At 48.2% G+C, this 24,660-nt stretch overlaps 1 protein-coding gene across 3 annotated transcripts in view; it reads left to right on the top strand.

Moving 5' to 3' along the window:
* Positions 1-23,451, top strand: part of LOC144722669 (la-related protein 1B-like) — a 38,157-nt gene extending 14,706 nt beyond the window's left edge. For 2 of the 3 annotated variants that reach the window (XM_078600963.1, XM_078600966.1), the window contains exons 5-19: positions 1,222-1,356; positions 1,882-2,028; positions 2,492-2,669; positions 4,204-4,348; positions 5,511-5,724; positions 5,937-6,187; positions 7,562-7,954; positions 8,507-8,624; positions 9,495-9,718; positions 11,348-11,454; positions 11,881-12,041; positions 12,622-12,766; positions 13,510-13,619; positions 14,254-14,381; positions 15,330-23,451. In XM_078600963.1, the coding sequence (XP_078457089.1) occupies positions 1,222-1,356; positions 1,882-2,028; positions 2,492-2,669; positions 4,204-4,348; positions 5,511-5,724; positions 5,937-6,187; positions 7,562-7,954; positions 8,507-8,624; positions 9,495-9,718; positions 11,348-11,454; positions 11,881-12,041; positions 12,622-12,766; positions 13,510-13,619; positions 14,254-14,381; positions 15,330-15,572 (2,699 nt within the window). In that variant the 3' untranslated portion in view covers positions 15,573-23,451. The remainder of the gene's footprint in view (positions 1-1,221; positions 1,357-1,881; positions 2,029-2,491; positions 2,670-4,203; positions 4,349-5,510; positions 5,725-5,936; positions 6,188-7,561; positions 7,955-8,506; positions 8,625-9,494; positions 9,719-11,347; positions 11,455-11,880; positions 12,042-12,621; positions 12,767-13,509; positions 13,620-14,253; positions 14,382-15,329) is intronic. The other variant, XM_078600965.1, reaches the window with a different exon arrangement.
* The last annotated feature ends 1,209 nt before the right edge of the window (positions 23,452-24,660 follow it).

Below are 24,660 nucleotides of genomic sequence, written 5' to 3'. Positions count from 1 at the left end.
GAGCTGTGTAGGGTTTAAGTAATTCATTTGCATCTCTTGGATAATTTCTCACGTGTTTGATAAGAAGCGTGGATATCTTATTCCACTTTCATTGCAACCATCCAGTTAACTTAAAGTATACAAAGAGTTTTCCACCACTGCGCTGCAATGGCTTGGGCCAAGAGCCACTTGAGAATGGAATAGCGGTTACGTAATGTATTGCCCTTGGTCATTATTACATTTTAAGGACATCGCAGAATTTAAATCCAAAAGACACAAGTCGGCAAACCCCTAATGAACTGGGAAAAAAAAGCGTCTCGAAGGGGGTTGGGTAGGTGCATTGACGCAGATAAGAGGTGATCAGATAATTATCTGATTATAATCGGTGAATTCACATTTTCCCACACATTACTTAATTATCAAACCTTAGGATTGTGATTTGACGCATCGCCATTGCAGTGGGACAAACACTTGGGATTGCCTCCTGCTCTCATCCCTGGGTCAGACGTGCGTCCTGCATCGTGCCAATAATTGCACGGCGCACATCACCCGGCAGAGCTGCCAGTGCGGAACAAATAAAACAGCCGCTTGCGTGCTCCGCTCATCGATCGGCACGGGAAACACGACAGCTGAGCTCGTAGAACATTAACGGGTTGAATTAGTTTTTTTCCAGCGGGGCTGACTAACAGCTGTTAATTTCAGGGAGAGTGATCATCTAGGGTCATCTCTTGTCAAGGTGGTTTTTAGAAAAACTGACGTGTCTCTGCCGTCTCGCAACCGTGGCCACGTATGCATAGGGAGACTCCTGGGCACGCATTTGGATCGTTAAGAAGGGAAGGCTGAACAAAACAACTTTTAAATCCATCGGTAACTTGATAAAAATGGTGGTGAAATAATCAGTCTTTCAAAAAAATAACAGTAATATAGTCCTGATGTAAAAATTATTGATATTGAGCTGTCCATCAATCGGTTTCTTTGGCAAGTAACTGCAACCCCCACCGGTCCCTTCATTAAATACTTTTACTCACTTTCCAGGTCAGGTTACACCATTTGATTAAACAAAGGAATATTTTGTAAATGGAAATTAAATTAGAAGCTTTTTGTGAGCGTTTCGCGTCCTTGTGTATTCACCGTTTAGTCCTTGAGTAAAAGGCAGAATGACGGACATACATCTTTCACTATTTCGAGAGTGGTGTGGTTGTGTCCTAATTTTGTGGGCGCTCCTCCCTCGCACCCCCACAGTGAGCAAGCAGAAGTGGGTACCGCTGGCGCTGGATGGAGGAGGGAGCGACGGAGGCGGCCCCGAGAGGCCCAGCTCTCGCAGCAGCCTGAGGTCGTCGCAGCCGCCCGGCGGCCGCAGGGCCGACGGCGTCAGAGGTGAGGCCTTCACCCGGCAGCGGATTGGCAAAGCACTGCATACCATTGTTACATGTTATTTTCAGGCAGGTTACGGGATGGTAATTTAGAACTGAATGTGCATGCTTGGGTGACAACCATTATCACGAGCAGGGGTCTAACCCGGGTGGCTAGAAATGGAGCTGTGAGGAGGGATACCTGTAAAACAGCCCTGAGGACGATGTGGGAATAGTGTAGTGTGGGTCAAACAGACGTGGGTCTGCGTAAAGCTGTGTCATCGCATCGTGCAACAGTGCAATATGGGACAGCGAGATGAGTGATTGTAGCATGGGTCCCAGTGATGTGAAACAGCTGTGTAGGAAAAAGTGGAGTGGGATAGGTAGCAGAGTGGGTTGGGAAAGTGACGTTAGGGGAGAGAGTAGTATGGGACGAAGTGGGGTGTGTTGTCAGCACGGTGTGTTGTCACAGTGACGTGGGGTTACGTGGCACGGCGGTGCGGGCTGTGTTGACACGCTGGGTTTGTGACACCCGCGGACCTGTTTCTAGGCTGGAGGCGCGAGGATCGTCGCGATGACCTGGACGACACGGCGAGCGTGCGCAGCGAGGGTGGAGGCACCCGCGGAGGCGGCTTCCGAGGCAGGGGTCGCGGCCGGGGGCGCGGTCGGGGACGCGGAGGAAGGGGCGGCCCCCGAGGTGATTGCTCAACATTGATCCATACGTCTTCCCACCATGGTCACAATTCGAATCTGCACTCTCTTCCATTGTTTGTTTCATTTGTTCTCTTTTGCTCTGTCACATTTGCTTACAGCTAACTTTAATTAATACTTGTTGACCATGGTTGCGTCGCATTAGCGGTCACGTTCTGCGTCGTTCATTCAGTTCAGTAACAGCCTTCAATTTGCATTAAATTTAAACTAAGATTTGTACGCGCACGTTATTCTGTACGTGGTGTGTATCATTAGCGTAAGAGTTAATTTAATCAATGCGTCGCTGCATATAACGTCCATAGAAATCAGCGCCACTCCAATGCGTCGCTCCATGTTGTCACTCCTACGTCCTTTGCCATGTCCTGTCTTTGAGTCCGTTCCGTGTGTCGCTCGCTCTGCGATTCTCACTCCCGTTTCCCCCCCCCGTTTTTTCTCTCCCCCGGCTCCAGGCGGCCTCGATTTCCGATTCGGCCTCGGGGAGCGGGCGGGCGGCAGTGGCCCCGACGGATCTGGCTCAGCGCTGCTCGACTACAGCCCCCACCTCGTCTACTACTACGACGACGGCCACGGGCCGCAGATCTACACCGTGGAGGAGACGCTGCTCAAGGAGTACGTCAAGCGGCAGATGTAAGTCCCGGCCGCTGTGACGACACATGTGCTGCCAAGACCGGGTTGGCTTGGAGGTCGGCGGAGTTGGTGGATCGCAGAGAGATGGAGCCATTGTATGTGAGGCACCTTTCAGCTGTAGGGCATCCAAGTGGTGCCTGCAGCAGGAGGTACAGAAAGTAGGTTTTTAATAGCTACACGCCTTTTTTGAACATATATTCGTGAAGCTCACAAACTTTGCTCGGCTGTTAGGTGGCCAGGAGATGGCGGTATAGCCAAGTGGGTTCGTGCAGTCGTACGGTTGCTCTCCAGCTTATCCCCAAGTGAAAATTACTCAATGCCATTTACCAATCAACTTGAGGGGTTCCTGCTGAGTCACGTGACACATTTGAGGCTTTCTTAGGTAAATTACTATTTTATTATGGTTATTTCCCTTGATGATTTGTCCCTTTGGGTGCTGCTTTGTTGCATGCGGGGTGTTAAGCCCGAGTCACACGTAGGCGCTACATGTGGGCTGCACGCTGCTCCCGTGCCTTTGTTGGGCTGCTCTCCCACTCACGCGCTGACCCCTGCTGACTCTGCTGCTGACCTCGTACGTTGGTGTGAGACTCCTTGACGCGCTGCTGCGACTGGTGCCGTGTAAATTGTTCGTCGCTTCTGCAGAGCATGCGACTCGCCACAGCTGTCTTCACAGCCAAGTGAAAGAACTGATGCAACTTAACGGGGGAATTGTGTGGCAGAGAAAAGCCCTTGACACCTGTGGTCTTTGCCACCCATCGATTGAGAACGGAGTTTTTTTTTTCACAGCTCCGTGTGATAGCTTCAGTAGGTTGCACAATCGCTTTAATTCAGTGCCGTTGCCAACACACATCGCACCTCCAATTAACATGGTTGGCTACGTACGGTGCGAAAGAAATTCAACATACATACAGCACTATAAGTAACTGGGGATTAAGTGCCAGGTTGTGCTAATTGCATTCACACCGGAGTTGAAAACTGGTTGCTTGTGGTCATGAGTGATGACCAGAAATTCAAGAGAAATTAAGGGGTTGTTGCATTGGTGCTGGTGCACACAATCGAGACGTGTTATGTTAACCAGATTAGTTTAATGGACTACAAAGACTAGATACAATCATATTTGAAATGCATTAGTCTTGTCCAGAATCTGATTGATCATAAGTATGTCGTCAATGGCATGCTGATAATGAACCAGAGTGGTTATTAATTTGGAGCTTTTAAAATATATGTTCTGCCTTTTTTTCAATCTATTTAGAGAAGAAATTGTATCAAAACGGCTCAAATGTCGTTCCGTCTTTTTAATGCATGGTGCTGTTTCTTTTACAAAGATGCCTGTTGTTTATCGATGTTCATCACAAATAACTGAACAGTCATTTCCTTGTAGTACAGCCCCAACCACACAATGCCAGGGGCTGGTGTCACACTCGGCCAAGGCTCAGACGAGACGTTTTTGCCCAACACCGCTCGCTCTTTTACAACCAGCTTGATGCCTGCACTGACCATTCATCACACCACCTTCGACCGTTTCCATCACCAGAGAGTACTACTTCAGCGTGGAGAACCTGGAGAGGGACTTTTTCCTGCGCCGCAAGATGGACCAGGAGGGCTTCCTGCCGGTGTCGCTCATCGCCGGCTTTCACCGCGTGCAGACGCTCACCACCGATGAGCACCTCATCATGGAGGTACGGGCAGGCTAGCGGGCGGTGGATGGGCCAGTCAGTGGCTGGGTGCGTGAATTGTTATTTTTTACGTTTTTATTACAGCTCAACGTGAGCCTGATACAAAGCGCCGGTCATCGAACGAAGAGGGGAACAGAAATGCCATAAACAGCAGCCCGAGTTCAACGTCCACAGGGCCTAGTGTGAAGGGGTTAAACTGGGCTCACTGCTCCAACCAGGTGGGAACCACGAGTGGGGAGAGATGACGGTTTTAAGGGTCCGTGAACTGTTAAGCGAGTGAGCAAAGAAAATTATTGGATCGGCAGGCATGTGGGTAGGTGCGTATGAGTAAGTGAATAAATAATTGTGTGCGTGGGTGGGGCATATGGGCAGGCAAGTGAGCAAACGCGTGGGTAGGTGGGTGTGTTAATAGGTGGGCAGGCGGGTGGACCAGTAGGTGGGTAAGGTAGGTGGTTAAGGGGGTATCTGAGTGAGGGAGCTCTATAAATATGGATACCCTCCGTTTAGTGTAATTAGTTATTTTTATTTCAGTGCAATGTCATGTAGGTGCGAGTTTCTTTAGCTCTGTAAAGAAGCACGGCTTCCAGATTTAAGGTCATGAGTTATTATTTGGTCAAAAAGTAATATTGGCACTTTCATCATCCTCACCATCCAGGGTTGGTAAAATGAGTACCACTTTAGTGAGCCTGCTTGGCATAGTGAAATCGACAGTGGCTGCTGCTTGAGGTCAACTGGTCCTCACCATAGGAATGGGGACTGTCTTCTCAATCTTGGCTGCCAGGAGAGTTTCTCGCCTGCGATGGAGGTCTCATTGGAGCATGGTGGGAAGGGAGACTCTTGACCTTTGATGTTGAACGTTGACATCTGGGACCTTTGGATGGCTGGATGAAAGCACACTGAATTGGAACGTTCTGCTTACGTGTCACTTAACGCAGTACAAATTGAGCGAAATGTTCACTGTAAATTCGAGGCTTAATTTCAGCTCGACGACTGGGAAACTATTTTCTCATTCAGCACACAACATCCAGTATTCCTCTTGCCATGAGCCGTGGCTACAAGAGACCCGTCTATTCCAGTCTTATCAGCAATCTTCAAAACATTAACTGGGAAACTCGAGTCCAGCAGCGTATTGTGTATTTATGCCCCGTGCCTCTCTCTCTGCCAGGCGCTGCACGACAGCACGGAGGTAGAGGTGGTGAACATGAAGGTGCGACGTCGTGACGACCCCTTGCGCTGGCCCATCCCGGGGATGGCCCTGCTCTCTTCGCCCACGGGCTCCGTTACCCCCTCTGCCCCCATCAGCACCGACTTCACGAGGCTCCTCGACTGCCCCGAGTTCGTGCCGGGTGCCGTGAGCAGCAGCGTCAGCCCCCCTTCTGGTGAGCTGAGCCCTGCGTCAAAAATTATCTCTCTCTACTGCGTGCACGTGTGTGTGTGTGTGTGGTCTCTTCGTAAAGCTATGTGTTACCATCTCTTTCTGTACAAATGAGAGAGTCTAGGAAGTAACCGTTGAGGATCGCCTCCAGCGTAATGCCGATTCCTCCGGTGAGTGATCGTTTCCCCCCCACACCCCCCCTTCCCGTGCATCCAGCTGGCTTAGCGAGCCGCTCCCTGGCATCGGACTGCGCCAAGGCGTCTGCTGCGGTGTCGTCAGCAGTGACGGTGGCGGCCACGGCCCGGGACACCGGACCCGGCGCCACCGCGGACGACGACGAGGAGGAGGGGAGCGAGGCGCGGCCTTTGACGCGCGCCCTCTCGGCCAGCATGCCCGAGCTCGATTCGGAGCAGTGGGTGGAGGTGAAGAAGCGACATCGCGCTCCGCCCGCCTCCAGGCCGACCAAGGTAACGTGGACACATTCGTGAACCCGCACCGCCATGTTGACGTCATCCATTCCTGCCTCACCTGCTGCGTAACGTCAAATCTGCAATCGTGTTGATTACAGTGTTCTGTGTCGTCGGAGGAGTCTGGAATTGCCTGCAGAAAATCCCACACGTGTCAAGGGAAAATGCTGAAACTCTGTTGCATGTAGCTTGGCAACCTACTTGCCGTACTGCTATTTATAAGCACTGCGTTGTTGCCCTACAGCGGGGTTTCTTCATGCTCGTAATGGCGCTTCTCTCTTTGTTCCCCACCGGAACAGCCGTAATGTTTTTTTCATGAAACATTCCCATTGTCGATCTGTGAGAGAGCAGCAGAGCCGTTTCATCATTCATACGAAATGGAGCTGGTAATCGAACGCATCAATGTTCAGTGTTGCGTTTTCCATCTGCTTCTGCCATTTGAGTCTCTGAAGTGTAAAGGGATTGATGGCCAGGCTGAGACTATAAACTCACCTTACTTGGCAACTGTTCAATTACCGAATAGACGAAACTCGGATTCAAACCTCTAAACTACATTATTTTTTTATTACCAGGTAAGGCCCACTGAGTTATATAGCTCTTTTTCAGAAGCGACCTGGCCACAAATGATAGCTCAAGGAAGTGGCTTATGACATAGAAATGTATAGCATCCTCTAAACTCTAAACGCATCTTTCTAAATGTGGAGGGAAAAAGTGGAGGACCCGGAGAAAAATCCACACGACCACGGGGAGAAAATGCAAACTCCAAATTTACAACAGGCGTCAAGAGTTGGGATCGAACCCATGATCGCCTGCATTCCATGCAAGGGAGTTAACATTTTACTCTTATGGCGGTGCCCCGGGGTACCATTGTACCCTGGCTCTCACATAATGTCCGTGATGCAGTCATTTTTAGTCTGTTGATGGTCGGCGATACGGCAATCGACTCATCTCGACGAGCTGTACACGATGCACCACTACGGTGCGTACGAGCGTTCAGGGTTTCAGCGCAATCGTCCTCACTGCGTTTCGACATCGTGGAGTAGCACTGATTTCGGATTGATTGGTACCCCAGTCGCGGAGTTAAGTAACACCCCTGGAAAAAATAGTGTCCCAGAAATAAAATATTTAATTGCCTCAGCCATTTAGTATTATTTGGTACCCTGGGGTACCGCCATAAGGATCATTTCACTAATGCAAAAATATGATGATGTCTCTAATGTGCATTCAATGTGGAGGGAAAAACCTACAAATGTCAACAGTGCCAGGTTCCCTTCAGCCTCACGCGGTTTTGTCCTCCCGAGCCACCCAAGCATCCCACAAACTCGGAGCACTCGGCAACAAGTAAAAGGAAATGGGCCTCGTGCGTTCCCATAGGAGGAAACCCCGAAGGCGGCGGCGGCAGCAGCTGCGGTGCCGGCGGTGGCGGCGGCTCCAGCGGAGGAAAAGGAGGAGCTGGACTTCATGTTCGACGAGGAGATGGAGGCGGCGGAGGTGGCCGGCCGGCAGCACCGCTTCACGCCATTCGGTGCGGGCGGCTCGGACGACAGCAGCGACTCTGAGTACGAGATGGACGACAGCGACGTCAACAAGCTCCTCATCGTCACGCAGACGCCGCCCTACATGCGGCGTCACCCGGGCGGGGACCGCACGGGCAACCACAGGTCGCGCGCCAAGTTCTCCTCCGAGCTCGTGAAGGTCATCAACGACGGCTTGTACTACTACGAGCAGGACCTCTGGCAGGACGAGACTGACTACAGCGTCATCAAGGTTCGCTTGCTCTCCCTTTGTTCATTCAGCAAAAGCAAAGTTTTTTTGTCAATTAAGGCTTGAAACTTCTTTTGACATAATCCGTTCAGTTTGAACTAGGATCGGACTTTGCCTTTATAGGGGGATTTGGTACCACGGCATCTCAGTTGAGAAGCAATTGATTTAAATATCTCTTTATCACTGGCACATCTGAAACAACCCAATGTGGGGCCCTCACTGGTTTTCCACTGGCTTATCCTGTGCCAAGATGAACGTAAACCATAAGATGGCTTCGCAAGATATCTGAATCTGCTTCAGGACCCATGAAGGGCTTCGTCAGGGCTAAAGGTGTGTTTATTATGCGTGACCTCTACACACTTCTCGTTCAACCGCGTGTGACGTCAGCGGTACAGCCTCTGCTTCTGCAGTGGGAAATACCCTGGCACCCCCTGAGCCGTGACATGCTGGCTCCACACTATCCTTTTTACAGTAAAAAAATTAGATAATCTGACCAATCTGTAACGCTTTCGCTACTTCCCCGCACCCTAACATCGCCCCTTGCCCCCCCAACAGCAGGAAGTGGAAAACTTCAGGAAGCTGACCGTCATCACAAAAGAGCAGTTCGACAGCCTCTCTCCGGGGGTCGCCATCGACCTGACGCCCGAGCCTACGTCTGAAATCGCCTGCCCAGGTGAGCGAGCTTTCGGAAATTGAATGCTCACCTCTGCATCTGCCGGGCGGTCCCGCACCTCCGATTAGCACGGTTGGCTACGTACGGTGCGAAAGAAGTTCAACATAACGAGGTGACCGCTTGCAATTATTGTGCCATTAGACCACCGTTGCATAGAGCTTCACGCTAGACGAGCCTCACTATTGTTTTTTTCCACATTACATTTGAGCGATGGGTGTCATTAGAATACATTCCATTCCGAGTGCTTTCAGCCGAAACTGCACCACCCTGTGTTATGCAACTCGTTCTGAAAGAACCCATCTCCTGACACTAGGGGGCGCACCTATATGCCCTGCAAAGCGTGTTGGTCGCTTGTCATATCCACCAAGATTAATTTTGGAATTAGCCTAATGAAGTGAAAAAACTAATTTGATGGAATACGCATTTTGTGACAGGACTAAGATCGTCGCCTGACCTCGCCACACTTGAGAATCGGCTTTTATCAAGGCTCGCTGCTTGGATTCAAACTCTGGATCTTAACAGTATCCGCCAAGTGCTCTGACCTTTGAGCTACCCAAGCTCCCTCAAAACTTGCAATTCTTGAAGCGTCGATGGTGGCGAGAGGGACCAAATTCTAATACGGCCGTCTGTAGTTGTAGGATTGTCAGACTTCTATCACATTTGAGTTCTAATTTTGTTGTTGTGACCAAGTGCGTCATTGGCTCACCATGCCCTCTCGCAATCAGCTTCCATTCCCTCTCCACCACTGGATAAATGCCACGGCTTCGAACCCAGGATCCTCGGCGGTGTCGTCTTGTGGCTCTGATCCCTGAGCTACCCCAGTCACCCCAGGCTCTGCCTTCAAACTCTTGCTGTTTGTGAATTCGACAGTGGCTGTTGGCGGGACGGACGAGTTGGCAAACCGGCTGTTCGGCTCGCCGGATCTTCCGGCGTCATGCCTTGCGCGCTCGCTCCCGGCGGCCGTACCCGAGGCGGCGCTGTGCCCGCGCACGCCGCGCACGCCCCGCACGCCGCGTACGCCACGCCTGCGCGACCCAACGCGCACCCCGCGCTTCTACCCGGTCATCAAGGAGGGCCGCGGCATTGACAACCAGGTGTGCGCCAAACTTGATACGCACTTGAAGACATACATGGGCAAAACCTGACCATAGAGAGATGTGAGCCAATTAAGAACCCAGAGTCCCTTTTGCGCTTCTATGGCCGTCTGGAACGCTCTGCCTTCTGATATTAGGAAGCCACTGGAGCAATGCACTTTTACATCTATTTTGAAAACATTTCTTTAGAACTGCTTTTGTGTTTAGTTTGTTATCCTTCCCCATACCTCCAATTAGTACGGTTGGCTATGTACGTGTGAGAGAAGTTCTACATACATAAACAAATGTGTACACAAGTGTGCATGTGTATGTACACCTACGTAAGTACAGGTAGATGAGCTTTATTTCTGGCCATGTAAAAACTCCGGTTAACTCGGTTTGACTGATGATGAGCCCCCAGATGGTTTAAACCTCTACGGAGTTTTCATGATTAAATAAATGCTGCTGCATAACATTCATCCAGGGAAAGAAAACTTAATCATTTGTGGGACATTCAAATGTTACATGGCAGGACTGTGATAGATTTTTGGTGAATTGAGGTGTCTTTATCCATCAGTGAATTGATCAAGGATGATGATGAAGTAGATATGGAAAATAACAGGTATTTTAAACGTGGTCTAGAAATTCAAAGTCACTCCCGTTTTGAGCATCAGCAGTCACATGTGGCGTATTTACAGCTTCTGGACGGAGGGAGGTAATCTCCAGGACCCATCAGTAAATCTTTCTGGCAGCTGCAGTGTCAGGATTTATGCCGTGGCCACTGCCGCAGCTCGTATAAACGCTTGCATGCAATAAAAGCCGTCTCTCAAATTCGCTAGCCAGCAACGATTTGATTGTTTATTGGGGAGCATTGCCCTCCGCATTCAACCGTGCGTAAACCTCGGGTACGTCGCTCTCTGTAGGTAAGGACTTGACAAACCCTCATAAAGCAATGCGTTGACTTTCTACTCAAGAGAGCAGCGTGTGTGGTGCTGCTCTTGGGTTCTGTGGTCTGCTCTTAAGATGGCAAGCAACCATGTGTTTTCCCTGGGTTTGGAAAACTGAGAATAATGTCAAATCGGCTGCCTTGGAACATGAATCGGCTCAGGAAATTAGCAACTGCTCCTCTCTTAACAGACACACGCGCACCTAGACTGTGTCTCCTGCTGCCCGCCAAGAGTTTTGAATGTAACTTCAATGTTATGGTTTTAGTTCTAGCTAGATGTTGTGAAGTTATGGCACCACTGCCAAAGTGGCACATCTGATCTTAACTTTAATTTGTCATTTTCCCATTGGTGACGTTTCAGTAATGCTTGTGCCTGAAAGCCTCTGACGCACGGGGCTTAGGTATGTGTAACTTGGAGGCCTTTGTCATCCTTTGGTGGATGAAGGGCTCCCCATGCCGCTTTAATCATTGGGGTTGGTGAAGGCGGTTGGCCCGAAACTATTTCAGATGCCACTCGCCACCTTTGCTAGCCGTGACCGGGAATCAATCTCGCAGTGTGTTAACCACTGCGGTACCACTTCCCTCTCGGTTTGAGCGCATGTATCTACGTGACAGAGGTACTTGACTTAACGTCGCTCGACGATTTAACCCGGCCTGGCATCGACGGTCAACTCATAGCATGCGGCTCTTGTGTCCAATCCCAGACACCCCGCAAGCAGAAGACGCGACACAGCAGCAACCCCCCGCTGGAGAGCCACGTGGGCTGGGTCCTGGACTCGCGCGAGCACCGGCCGCGTACCTCCTCCGTCAGGTGAGCCCACCGGGCCCCCCCACCCCCCAGCCAACCCGGCCATCGTCATCATGAGACAGTAACAGCAGCAGCTAATAACAACACTCTTAAGCACATAGTATTCACCATATTCTTACAGCACAAGGCTATTGCGAAAAGTGCTGTGCTTCGCGGACGGGTGCCGTCAGCCAATAGGGTGCGACGTTGCTGCAGTCTTACCCGATTAAGTAATTTGTATGTCACCTTAGACCGTGACACCGGCGCACACATGTAACACTTTTTTTTTTCGAATGACATGGAGGAGAATTATAGTGTCCACCGTGAAGCAGGCGTATTTATGGTTAATGCATCCAGGCTTGGACCGCGAACCTCTGCGGAAAGCGAGCGCGTGACCGCACGCCATCCGCAGGTCCCTTATAACAGAGACCGCTTGCCCCTCGTTGACAGCTCGAGCGTCAGCTTCCAGTCGGAGACGCCGTCTGTGGCCGGGAGCTACGGCTGCACGCCACAGTCGCTGCCCAAGTTCCAGCACCCGTCGCACCAGATGCTGAAGGAGAACGGCTTCACACAGCAGGTTTACCACAAGTACCACCGCAAGTGTCTGAGCGGTGAGCCGGCCCCGACGTAACTCTCAATGACAATTATCGGGGTCTCCCTTCCAACGTGTAGTCGGGGCAAGGGCCAGGCGCCACCTTGGTGTGTTCAGCACCACGCCCAGCTGCCCCTTGCCTATCTCCTGTGTTGATGTTTACACACCACATAAGATACCCATTTCTGCATGCGTTGACCGAGTGGAGGCCAAAAACCAGTTCGGATACCACTTGTCGCTGATGATATTTATGGCTGGGAATCGAACCTAGTGCACTGACGACTGCATCACTACTCCCCTCATACACACACACACGTGCACAAACACAACAGTTGGGACTGCCCTTCAGAGAGAACCTTTCCTAATCATTGTGGCTTTATCTTGATATTGGGGCTCAATTTAGTGGCGATGGTGATGTGATAGTTGTTGTTTGTGCTCACTTAGGATTATTCCTGGCACTGTAATGGTGGCAATGGGTGGTGATGGTCACACATGGCAATTCCTGGTATCACCAATGATGATGGTGGTGGTGGTGGTGGGGATGCAATGAGAAGTCTGTGCTCATGATGTCACTCTGATCATGCCCATCGTCTGTACAGAGCGGAAGCGTCTAGGCGTGGGCCAGTCGCAGGAGATGAACACGCTCTTCCGCTTCTGGTCGTTCTTCCTGCGCGACCACTTCAACCGCCGCATGTACGACGAGTTCAAGCGGCTCGCGCTGGAGGACGGCGCCGAGGGCTACCGGTACGTCCGTCACGTGATCGCACACCTTGATAAATGTAAATGCTTTTTTTTATCTCGCAACTTTGTGTTCACCGTTTTTAGTTATTACCCCCTCATGTGCTGACTACACTTCTCTGTACTAAAAAGGGCCATTGACTGCAAACTTCTTGTCATGCAGCGTGAACAATAGATAGATTGATACCCCATTAAAACGATCGCAAAATTATAAACTACATTTGAATTCAAAGCCTCTACGTATCCCCTATCAATCTCTATATACTTTGTAAGATGTGGAGCCATCGCTTTCACCTGATACATTCCCCTGTTGTAGGTATGTGTGATGAACTTATTTTGCACCGTACGTAGCCAGCCGTACTAATTTGAGGTGCGGGTATAATCTTAGAGGCTTATTAGATCCAGTGTAAGGTATCTTATAAATAGATCACCCTGCACAAGTTGCTTTGTCATACTTGAACGACGCTTGTTATTACATCCCATAATACCTGGGGGTTGTTGGAGCCATAATAGCATAATTGATGTGTGTTTAGCAGTTGTGGACTGTAATAAACTCTGACATTCACCATGATGTTGAAAGATTCGGACATTTTAAAATGCCTCCCCCGAATTGTGACAATTTATGAGTTTCCTTGGGGGTATGAATCGTTTTATTACTGTGATCGTATCAGAACAGGCCCCCCCCCTACTTCTAGCCACCCACCACTAACCCCTCTGACTCTGCCCCCTGCTCTATCCCTGGCTCCTAGCTATGGGCTGGAGTGCCTCTTCAGGTTCTACAGCTACGGGCTGGAGAAGAGGTACAGACTCGACATCTTCAAGGACTTCCAGGAGGAGACCATCCGCGACTACGAAGCCGGTGAGCTGCGCTCACTCCCTTCCCGTGCATATGCTTGTGTGTGCGTGTGTAACAGTAGGGGAGTGGGAGTGCAGCGGTTAGCACGCTGCGCTACGAACCCGACGACCCGAGTTGGATTCCTGCTCGTAGCCAACACCATTGACGATTTTCTGAACCGGCTCTAGGACTCCCCAAGGTCGACTCAGCCTTAAATGAGTACCTGGTGAGATGTTTAAAAACATCACCACGGTGGAGACAAAAGGCGGACAGGCTTGATTTTGGTCACCCCACCCCATTGTGTGTTGTGACGGCCTTCATAGATTCTCGCTTAACAGCACTTGCCCCAAAAGTCTGTTGAAGGCTATATGGTGGGGGGGGGGGTCTTTGTTAGTGTGTAATAGTGGCGGGCCTTAATCTGCCTGCTTCAATATGGAAAACTCAATAGGATGGAATTGGCCAAACATCTCTCAATGTTGTTAAATGGTCTTGAAATTGATTGAGGCTTTCCTGGGTAAATACATTCATGCTAATGTTATTACTCCATTTCCTTAACTGTTTCCCACGTTTTGAGAGTTTTGAATAGTATCGGTAAGTCTTTAGTGCATTATAAATTTATGCCGAACGTTAAACTCCTATGCGCGTGCCCGCTGGCCAGGTGAGCTGTACGGGCTGGAGAAGTTCTGGGCCTTCCTCAAGTACTCGCACCAGAAGAACGCCGACCTTGACCCCAAGTTGCAGGAGCACCTCAGCAAATTCAAGCGGCTCGAAGACTTCCGCGTGGACGTGAGTCTCGTCGCTCACACGTGTGTGCATGCGCGGGCCCCCTCACCCTTGTGTTTAAAGACGGTCACCGCATCGCACATTTTCAGATGCGCTTCTGCGGCCATCTGGTACGCTCTTCCTTCCGATATTAGGAAGCTACTGGGAGGCTACGCACTGTTATGTCATCTAAATTGAAAACGAATTTCTTTAGAACTGCTTTTTGTGTTTAGTTTGTTATCATTCCCCCGCACCTCCGATTCGCACGGTTCTCTACGTACGGTGTGAAAGAAGTTCAACATAAATACAAAAAAATATTTTTGTTAAGGGTCGACTTTCTCTATTTTTAGGGGCTCAGTCCTTTCCAAAATGTTTTCAAAGGTACATTTTCATTTTGTGAAGCTCTCCAAATGGAATAGTGTAAGTTCTAGATTTGAAGCTTTCGTGACTACAAGGATTCATACTCTTAGTTCTTTCGGTAAAGTCACGTCAGTAAAAAATGAAATCAAAATTAATAAAAAAATAAAAAACCAAAAGAACGCCGAAAGAACTAAGAGTATGAATAGTGTAAGCTGGGGCACAGGAGGAGAGTTTCATGTTTTCGTATCGGCACAGCTGCTCGTGCTAGTTTCTTATAGGACTTGACTAATTGTTTCCACTACGTGCGCGTGTGGTTGCATGTTACCAAGTATATATGTATGCACGTGTGTGCGAACATCAGTGGCTTGTGATAAATTAACCGGTCCCGATCCTCCCATTTGTTCACTCGATTTGACTTGAGTACCTGGTCCAACACGTTCATCTCAGTACTGGGGGGAGACAAAAGGCGACCGGCATGGCTCTGGCCACACCACTTGCCTCGTATTCGTCGCCAACTACAATAGCGGCCCCTTAACAGCCCTTGCCCCCCCCAACAGTCTGTTTAAGCCCATGAGTGGGGTCTTTGTCTCTGTGTTTTGTGCACTTGTGTAGCCTCCGATGGGCGACCACGGTCAGGAAGGCGGCCGGCGCAGGCGCTACCCCTCAACCTCTTCCTCCTCCTCTCATCACGGTGGCCGTTCGGGCAGCCGGCACGATCAGAGGGATGCTGGGAAGGGGGCAGCAGGTCATGCGTCACAGGTCAAAGCTCAGCAGCAACTGCAGCAGCAGCATGATGGAGCGGCGAGCAGCAGCAGCAGCATGGCGGTGCCAACAAAGGTCCCGCAGCGAAAGTGAGCGTCGAAACGGCCGTTTAAGCCTCCACTCAACCACCGCTTCACACAAAGCTTTTCATTGTAGGGAGAAAAAAAAAGACATGTTTAGTTAAAAATGAACCGAAGCGACGCCTGCTCCAATGATCCAAAATGACAGTCGCGTGATGTCCACTCGTTCTCACGAGAACCGGTCACAAGAAGTTCGGGAAAAGCAAACGGTCTAATTTTTATCATGGAAACTATTGATTACCCAGCGAATGCAAGTGTCTTCACACAAAATAGGTAAAGATGAAATGCTTTGCTTATTAGATTCCAACCTGGAAGGGTTTTACTTGATTGTGACAAGCTTTGCCGTTTTATTAAAATGACATGGCACGTTCACTAAACCAAAAGTCACATGTGCCGCTTGGGCAGCTTTAGAATGCAATGTTTGACAGACGACTTAGCTGCTATATGGATAGAGGCTTTAGCCAATCGTGTGTGAATATGGTTCCTTGGCGGCATACCACAGCCAATCACAAGGGCCGTAATAAGTATTTGATACTACATGTAATGACACAACTGCATTTAACAGCATGTGGCTGTGAAGACTCACTTGCGATTGGCTGCATGTTTTCTGTCGAAACATTGGCTTCTGTGTCGTATAGTTTAGGAAGCTGTAATTTTGGGGGCAAGCCCCATAAAAAAATCTTAGCAAGTGAGAGTAATATTTTAACGCGCAATTTCAAGACTTGGGAGAATTTGTTAACAGTTTACGCTTACCCTGGTTGCCCTGGTTACTAGTTTAGTACAGTTTTATGCAACACAGCAATGCTGAAATTAAGACTGAACACATTGTTTTACTTCTGAGAAGGATCAATTTTAAGTAAGTTATATATACGTATATACCCCCAATGCATCAGTTGAGATAATGGTAGCCCATAGGAGTTGCTTTTCATTTTATTACGCCTTCAGAAGTAGTTTAGCAATTTTCGCAGCAAATTTGCTTTCTCGTCATTTTCATTATGATGTAGCTAAAGTCTGCAATGAGGTGGCCAGGAAAAGGGCACTCTGATTGATCAATCCACAGCCATTCTCACCACACCTCATCTCCAGCGTCACTGTCTTGCTTGTGAGTGGCGGCTGAAGCGGGGGGGGGCAGTGGTGGGGGAGTTCTTAACAACAAAAACACATCAGGAGCCAGCGCACGTTCCTGCAACCACGAACTCCGTGGAAAGTATTATCGATGGCACGGCGCTTGCAGGAGCTTGCGCGGGCACCAATCGGCACAACGCGCGTCATGGATTTCTCACCTAGCTTGCACCCCCATCCGCCAATGTCTGCCACGGTGTGTCCAGTCTTTTAAACGCACGTGTCCAGTGTTCTCATTGTCCCGATATGGAGAGAGCGAGGCCCCCCGCAATGGAATGAATGTTGTTTGACGCTAAGCGCTTGCATTCTTCTTTTGTCATGCGGCTTTCTGCAGAGTAGCAGACATTTTAGGGGAGCAGCAAGTTTATTTCATAGTTCTTGAGCCAGTCTAGGGCCTCTGGGGTGAGGTGGGTTGGCGTCTTGACCTCCTGAACAAGCGGGCGGGAGACACGTGAATTGATGAGGTGGTCTATTGTTTATATGCCTCCGTAGTCGGAGTGGGCTGCTTTTTAATCTCTCCCTTATGGAGGAGATAAGTGCAGCACTTGCATTAATTCTCCTGCAGAGCGTGCTGGTTAAATAAAGCCCCTTTAGCTCTAGTTGCTGTTGCCAAAATAACTAAAACAAAATGTGGTTTTGCAAAGTGTTAGTGTTATTTTCCCAGGTTTTACGGTATTTTTGCAGGTCAGCCCCAAAGATATTATTAGACACCTGTGAATTAACGTACCAATGTTGGACAGCTATTGTAAGTAGACCGTCGAACGGTGATGCTTTGTCTAGGAAAAAAAAAGTTGATTTTCATGTGGGGGTTGGTGTGCTTGAATTTCAGCTGTAGTTTTAAATGGCATCACCTGCTTAAACTTTTTCTAATTACTGTTTGGCTTTGAGGGGAAAATGAAAATACTCGTTAGAAAGGGCTCATGAAACAAAAATGCAAGCATGATGATGCGGTTTGTTCATCCCAACACTTGCACTACGGTCACATTTCAAAGCTTTTTTTTGTTCGCGGTGGGAGGCTGCGACGGACAGAGAGGGCCGTGCGATCCCGTGGCTTCTGGAAACTGAGGGTGGGGGGGGAAAAACCCCAAAAGCGATCGCGTCGAGTTGCCTTCAATCTGAGTGGTGCTGTGCGTCATTCCCGTTTACACTCGCGCCACCGACCGCTATCGTTGGAGGCGGCCGGCGGCTCCCCATTAATTCACAACCACAAATTAAACCGCACCCCCCCCACCCCCCCACGTTTGCTGCTTTCCCTCAATTGCTTTCGGAGTCGATTAGCTTTTGCATCCCAATTGCGTTAGGGTTAAATTAAATACACCGCAGCATGTGCACAGACGATCGCGAAACTTCTCTTCCTCCCCCCGACTGCGTGGAAGTGTCTGTGTGTGTGATCTGTGTTGGCCTTGCTCAGACTTAGTTCAATCGCGTTGCGGTAAATTAAAACACAAACGAGCGTATCATTTTTTTATGTTAAATATTATTAGTTACCAAACTGGCAAGACAGTTATTCTGCATCAACAGTGCCTTTTATTCATCCTAAATGTTCCGTCGCCTCCTGCAAGCGCGCCAGACCGTTTTGAACGGGATTGGGTTTTTTCGGTGGGGCATCTGATTGCCAAGGCCCAGACACTTGTGGAAGCGTTGAGCACCGTACACAGTGTGGCGAGCACGTGTGTGCATCGCCGCTGTGTTAGCCGTACGAATCCTGGGTGTTGCCAAGTCACGGCTGACTTATTTCGAACATTGTAGGTTTATTGTTTGAGCACAGCTTTGTGTGAAATTTTTTAAAAAGTATACAAATTTCGAAAGTATTTTTTAAGTGTTTTAGTTGGTAGCATATGTAGCGTGGTCATTAGTTTTCATTTTCTGCCCTACATAGACATCGAACTAATGGTGGGATTTATGCTGACTTTTTCTGTTGCCATTTGGTGCTTTCAAGTCACTGTGTATTGTGCTCAGAAGTGCAGGAAGGGATGGGTTGAGGATTTTATCTGCCGATGCCTTGGTGTCGGACTTGGAGCTGTCCTTTGTTCCACCGATGAAGCAACTTGGCTATGCTTGGTACATTTTGTTTTTTTTTACCTCCGTTCATTATTTGTAACGGAAACATTCTATTCTAATTGTACATTCTCAAAAAAATTCAAAAAAGATATATATACGTACTGTAATTGATTAGCGTTTTATCAATAATGCTTTTTGACAATGTTGTATTATGTTAAGGCATACACGTAACCTTTAACTCGGCTTTTGCATGATTGTGTATGATTAAAACAAAGAAAGGTAGCCTGTTTATATATTATATATAATGTTTTAACAAAGGGAGCAGGAGGGATTTTGCTGAAAGTGTTTTTAATGTAGTGCATCTATTGTGAGTCATGCAATTAATTAGACCTCGTCTCAGTAAAGACCCCGCGTAGGGTTGTTCTCGCACAATGACCGCTCCGTGTGTCGCACAATGACCACTCTGAGAGTCGAAAGTTATCTCTTAGTGGTCGTGCATTCAGAGGGTTGCGAATCCCTTCCCCCTTGTCGAGACACTCGGCCACCGCTGAGTTTTGTCCGAGGTTTCTCTCCCTGCAATTCAACCACATTCTTAGTCAGCCACACTTTGGCCATCCATCGGTTATTGCAACAAAAAATTCCGTTGGAATGAATTTTACTTTGAATTTAATGTAGTTTGGCGCCCGCTCTGACAGTTTCATAGAGGCCCACGTATTTGACTGCACATCAGTTAAATGATGCCTGAGAAGGGATTAGTTGTCACTTACAAATAGTTTCAGGGATCATGTCGGGCTTCTGTTTGTAGTTTGGATATGAAATTATTCAAAGTTCTTCATGCGGTGCCCTAGACATCAGTATCTCCAACTATATACGTAATGCACAAATGTCCGTCTGTCACGCTCTATCTCCCACACAGTACGTTGTATGAAAAAAAATTAAATGTTTCTCCTGGCGAGGATAATTCTGCAAAATTGTCGCCTTTCACAATTCACATTTTGCTCCCGAAATAAAAAAATATTTCATATCCAATACGAACCAATTGGGAGCCAAAATCTTCCGGAAGAGCGACTCGTTTTATTGGTAGTCGTCTGGATGTTGGGTTCCCCATTGGCTTACATTTAAACGTATTTCGCATGACGTCATCATCCCATTACACAACACCTTTTGGCTTCACCGCGGTGACGTTGACCCTGCAGGGCTGTAGGACGATGCGATGACGTCGTCGCGCTGTACACGGGGATCCTTACCCGACGTGTGCGTGGGCAAAGAAGCGGTGAAGTTATATCCGGCATAAATGTGCGGGCAGTGCTACTTGGTTCATAATCCATGAACGTTTTTTTGTCTCGACAATATAAAACACAAACATGCATTATTTGCCACACCCGTCGTGGGGGTTGGATGGATATGTGCGTCAAGTTACGCATCGTGAAAACCGCCGTCTCCCTGTTCATTGCCTAACAACGCCGCGTTGCTGCTGGTTTGATCACAGTGCAAGATTTTGTTTCATGCAGCCACCGCTTTGTCTTCCGATTTCTACCAAAGACGCAAATGTTTCCTTCAAGCAGATAGCCACCATTACTGACGCGCTGTCGGCTCTGCTTTTTCATTTGACACCTCTCTTCCCAGTAAACCTGGAACGTTGGGCCAACGTTGGTTCAGCGGTTACAACCGGATGCCAACTTTGGTCCACCGTTGCACGTTTACTCGGCTGATGCATGACTTTAAGTTGCATTCCTCCATGGAGTGATTTAATGAGTGAATCGAAGTTCGATAGAGTTAATCGATTAATGGTTTAACGAGTTCATGCACATATCTTCGAATTAATTAATATCAAAGTGTAACTGTCAATAAACAGGTGGGAAGGGCGCAGAGAAGGGAGTGTTTAATTTTAAAATGACGATCTGGGAAACATGTAAAGTCACTTGGATGCATCTACATTCATAAGGTTGAATTTATCTTGATTTGAAGCTTTCGTGACTGCAGGAATCCATACTCTTTGTTTTTTTCGGTCAAGTCACGTAGGTAGAAAACAATAGATCACGACGTTTCGATCGCAACACAAGCAACCGTCATCGGGTGAGACCAACACCGCAGGGAAAATGCTGACGAAGGAGAAAGAGCAGCTGCTGCTGCAAGAACCTACCTTGTATAACCTCTTGTTGTAGCGGCTGTTTCGCCTTCGTCAGCATTTCCCCTGCGGTGTTGGTCTCACCTGATGACGGTTGCTTGTGTTGCGATCGGAACGTCGTGATCTATTGTTTTCTACCTACGTGACTTTACCGAAAGAACCAAAGAGTATGGTTGAATTAATGTATGGAAGTATTTAATCAATCGAAGTATGTGCTGTTCAGAGTGCCCTGCAGATTGCATCTTGCTGGGGGAGTGTGGAGCTTCATAGCCTGCACGCTTCGGGGTTAAGTCTCGCCTAGAAACTAATGAGGTGGAAGTGCTGGGTTGGCAGTTGTATTGAACACAAGTGAAATTCACTGCTGCATCTGATCACAGCTGGTTTTAGAGTTAAGGGGGTGGTAATGGGTGTGTTAATGGATGGCTAATGTTCATAGTTATCACTGTGCAACCAGTTAGCACAGGAGTGGGGTAATGTTGTACAGGATTAACTGAGTGGTGACTCAGGTTGAATGAGTAGCCAATGACAAAAAAAAATCCTCTTTTCTGACCACTGGAGAGAAACTATCTGTACATTGTTCACGGACACTTTTGTCCATTTATTTTTCCCCTGAGGGGTCAAGCCTGGTTTTGGGTGACACTGGAAGAGGTTCATGGACTGGGAGGGGGGGTGACCTAATCTGGAGAGGTAGCCGTAGGGACAACAACACATTTCGGCTGCTCCTGGTTGGAGGTTGTTGGGTTTTTCGCTGTCCGGTATCAACCGCTGCAGGGGCTTCACGCTTAGCGTGCGACCACCTGCGTTTCCGTGTCGTATCCGGCTGTACTCTTTCCTTTGCAGGTTTCAGTCTCCCTCCTTAAACTCGTTCCGTTCTCCTCTTCAACCTCACTCCTCCATCGCCCATTCTCTTTCTCTTCCCGCCCCTCCACTTCTTCCCATCCCTTCTGTAACCCCACAATACCCTCTCTCGCGGTCACCCGTTCTTCAGCTCTTTCCGTCTAAATCATTCTTGCTTATATCGTTTTTTTATACTATGTTCAACGCCTTGAACAAAAGGTACTCTTGAAATATAACAAGTAAAATGGAGTTGGTGCCTCTGATTTGCAGCAGCGCTGTTTTTCAGTGCAGCAGTGGTCTGTGTAACAGCTTTGCTTGTATCGTGATGCCACCATCCCAAGCCTGGAAACTCCCATCAATGTTATCGCAATACCATTTGCTATTGACTGTTAACTCTGGAGTCGCAGGATAATTCTCAAAACAATTGATAATTATTGGCAATACTATGTTGCCCAATCACAGAGGGGTTGCCCCCGACAGGATGATACATTCTCGAAATGGTCACTGTTATATGTGGTTCTACGCAATCTGTAATGTGATCACCTGTATCGTCCAGCACTCGTGGGGAGGCGGGTAGATGTTTGTGAGACTGTTCTGAGGCTGGATGCGGTTTGCAACTTGCTTTCCCGTGCGGGTTTTTCGCATGGCGCTAACGGCGTGACACGCTCCACTTGAATTCACTGCCATGTTCAGTTGGAGGATTTAAATGGCTTTTGTGCCCACGTTGTTGAAATTTGGGGCGCCGATTGCCCAATTTTGGAAACGTGCTCGTCCAACATGAAGCCATCCCATCTCTTTGCTTACCCCTCCTCAGTCTCTCCACCCCTCCTGAAATGCAAAGTGGGTTCACGTCCCGTTTCAATGGTATGTGGCTGAGCAGTGTTTGTGTGAGAATGTTCCATTTCATTTAGGGGAAGTTGGTGGGGGGTCGGCGTGCTTTGTGAAGCAAAAACAACTTGCATGGCTTACCCACTCCAGCCTCCATGAATACTCACACTGTGGCGTTTAGCTTCACGGTACATTAACACAACGGATTTTGAATGATATTCCGACATCACGCGTGCAGAATGGTCGCGTCCTCCGACGCCTTTTTCAAACAACTCAGCGGTGGGACGATAACGGGTGTAAACGTGTGTTCAGACACCAGCTTTTGTAGCTTCGATCGGTGCAGCACTGCGTTTAACTACTGCGTTCCCGACAAGCGCCCACCCCGATTAATAACCCTCTAGAATCACCCAAACCCGTCACCGCTGCGGCCTCCTGGAACTAACCAATCGCCGACGGTGCCCCTTGCCCCAGGTCACAGTACATGCAGGCTCCCACTGACTGGTGTCCGTGAAGGGGTGGGGGGTGCGTAGGTTAGAGGGAGCGGAGCTTTCCATGTCGGCTTAGGTTCACTCTGAAGCAACAGAGCTTCCAATGGATGGTATTTGGCTGTTTCAGGCATGAAACGGGTTAAAGGAAATTTCTTTAAAAAAAAGTTTTGCATTGATCTTTGTTGTTTACTACTGCCATGCATTTGAAATATTAAATGAATTCTGCCGTTTACTCATCTCTATAAAGCGATGCTTTTCTTTTTCTGGATTGAGTGCTTTTTTTGGTGGGATAAATGGTTTCTCTTATGGAAATGTCACCTTTTTGAAATGTGTAATATTCACAATTGTCTTTGTTCGTGTTACTATGTTTAGCCTGGCTCGCATAGGTGTGTGATCATGTTCAGTAGTTAAGTGATTTTTTTTTGGTAATTGTTTATATCCTTTTAAATGAGCATACAAAAAAATAATAAAAACAAACTCAGCGTGAACGTTTGACTTCTTGTTTTTCTAAAGGTTGACTTGCTTAAAAGCCTCTGCAACTCACAGCACCTTGCATCTGATCCAAACTTAATTTCATCATTGCCCTCCTGGAGTCTAGTCAAGGGGGACCCCCCGATGGCAGCGTTCCCCTTGCATATTCGCTCTAAAATATAATTTTTATGTTTACTGAACTGAAGTTAGCCAAGAGACTTGCATGATCAGAATATTATTCTGATTAACTTTACAACCATTTGCATATGTTATACTGATGTTACACTAAAGGCGAAATTGGCAATTACATAACACTAATAAAAATGACACTGCAGTCTTAAAACTTTAGCACATTTGAATAAATCAGATTGACAAAAATGCCTCATTAAGAAAGTGTCAGGAACACCCCCAGAGTCTTGGCTCTACTTTTGAGCTGTTTCAGTCTGTGCTAGGGAACGCACTCCACTTGAAATGGCAAAACACGCACACCAATTGGCTCATCGCTGCAGTGGGAAGATATTGACAGGTGACGGCGAGATGATGGATGCGGAATTACAACCTGTAAGAAGCAGTTGGTGTGTGATGGAGGCAGTGCAGTAAGTAGGTTGCTCGAAGAGGCTTTTCTCTGTGTGTACTCTGTTTTCCTACCACATGCTAATACGTGTTGAATCCGCTTAACATCCCAAGATTTACCATTATGTAAAAAATAAAATGACGATTTTTAGACTTTTTATTCTGTTGTTGGATGAATGGCTTCAACATTCGGTCTTGGGGTTTTCGGTTTACCATACTTCATGTAAGTCTTTTCGAGTTTGTAGAATGGGGCTGCAGGACCAATTCGCTTGTCACCAATGACGATGTTCTGGATTGCGAGCTGTGAGCTGGATAAAATGCAAGTTACTGGGTTCACGGCTATATAACCGACGGTGTAACTTGCAGCCAAACATCCCTATCCGGAAGAAAAAAATACCCGCATATTACTCATTTGGGATTGCACAACGTGTCCAACATCGCCCGCTACTAAAAAAACTTTGCAGGACCCATCTGGAAAACAGTTCTTCCTGGGTCCTTCTGTCGTATGGCTGATGTAGATGCAGAACAACAACTGCAGTTTCACTGTAGGTGGGCAAGCCAGCGTCATCATCGTATACAAATAGCACAGCGCCTTAGCCACTGCACCAGTGCTTCACTCCAACAACAACAAAAGATTATAAACAATGCCGTAA

The sequence above is a fragment of the Lampetra planeri genome, chromosome 15 (assembly GCF_965212315.1).
Source record: "Lampetra planeri chromosome 15, kcLamPlan1.2.h2, whole genome shotgun sequence".
In the NCBI taxonomy this organism is placed as follows: domain Eukaryota; kingdom Metazoa; phylum Chordata; class Hyperoartia; order Petromyzontiformes; family Petromyzontidae; genus Lampetra; species Lampetra planeri.
The sequence above is the reverse complement of the archived record's forward strand: the minus strand, read 5'-3'. Positions and strand labels throughout refer to the sequence as shown.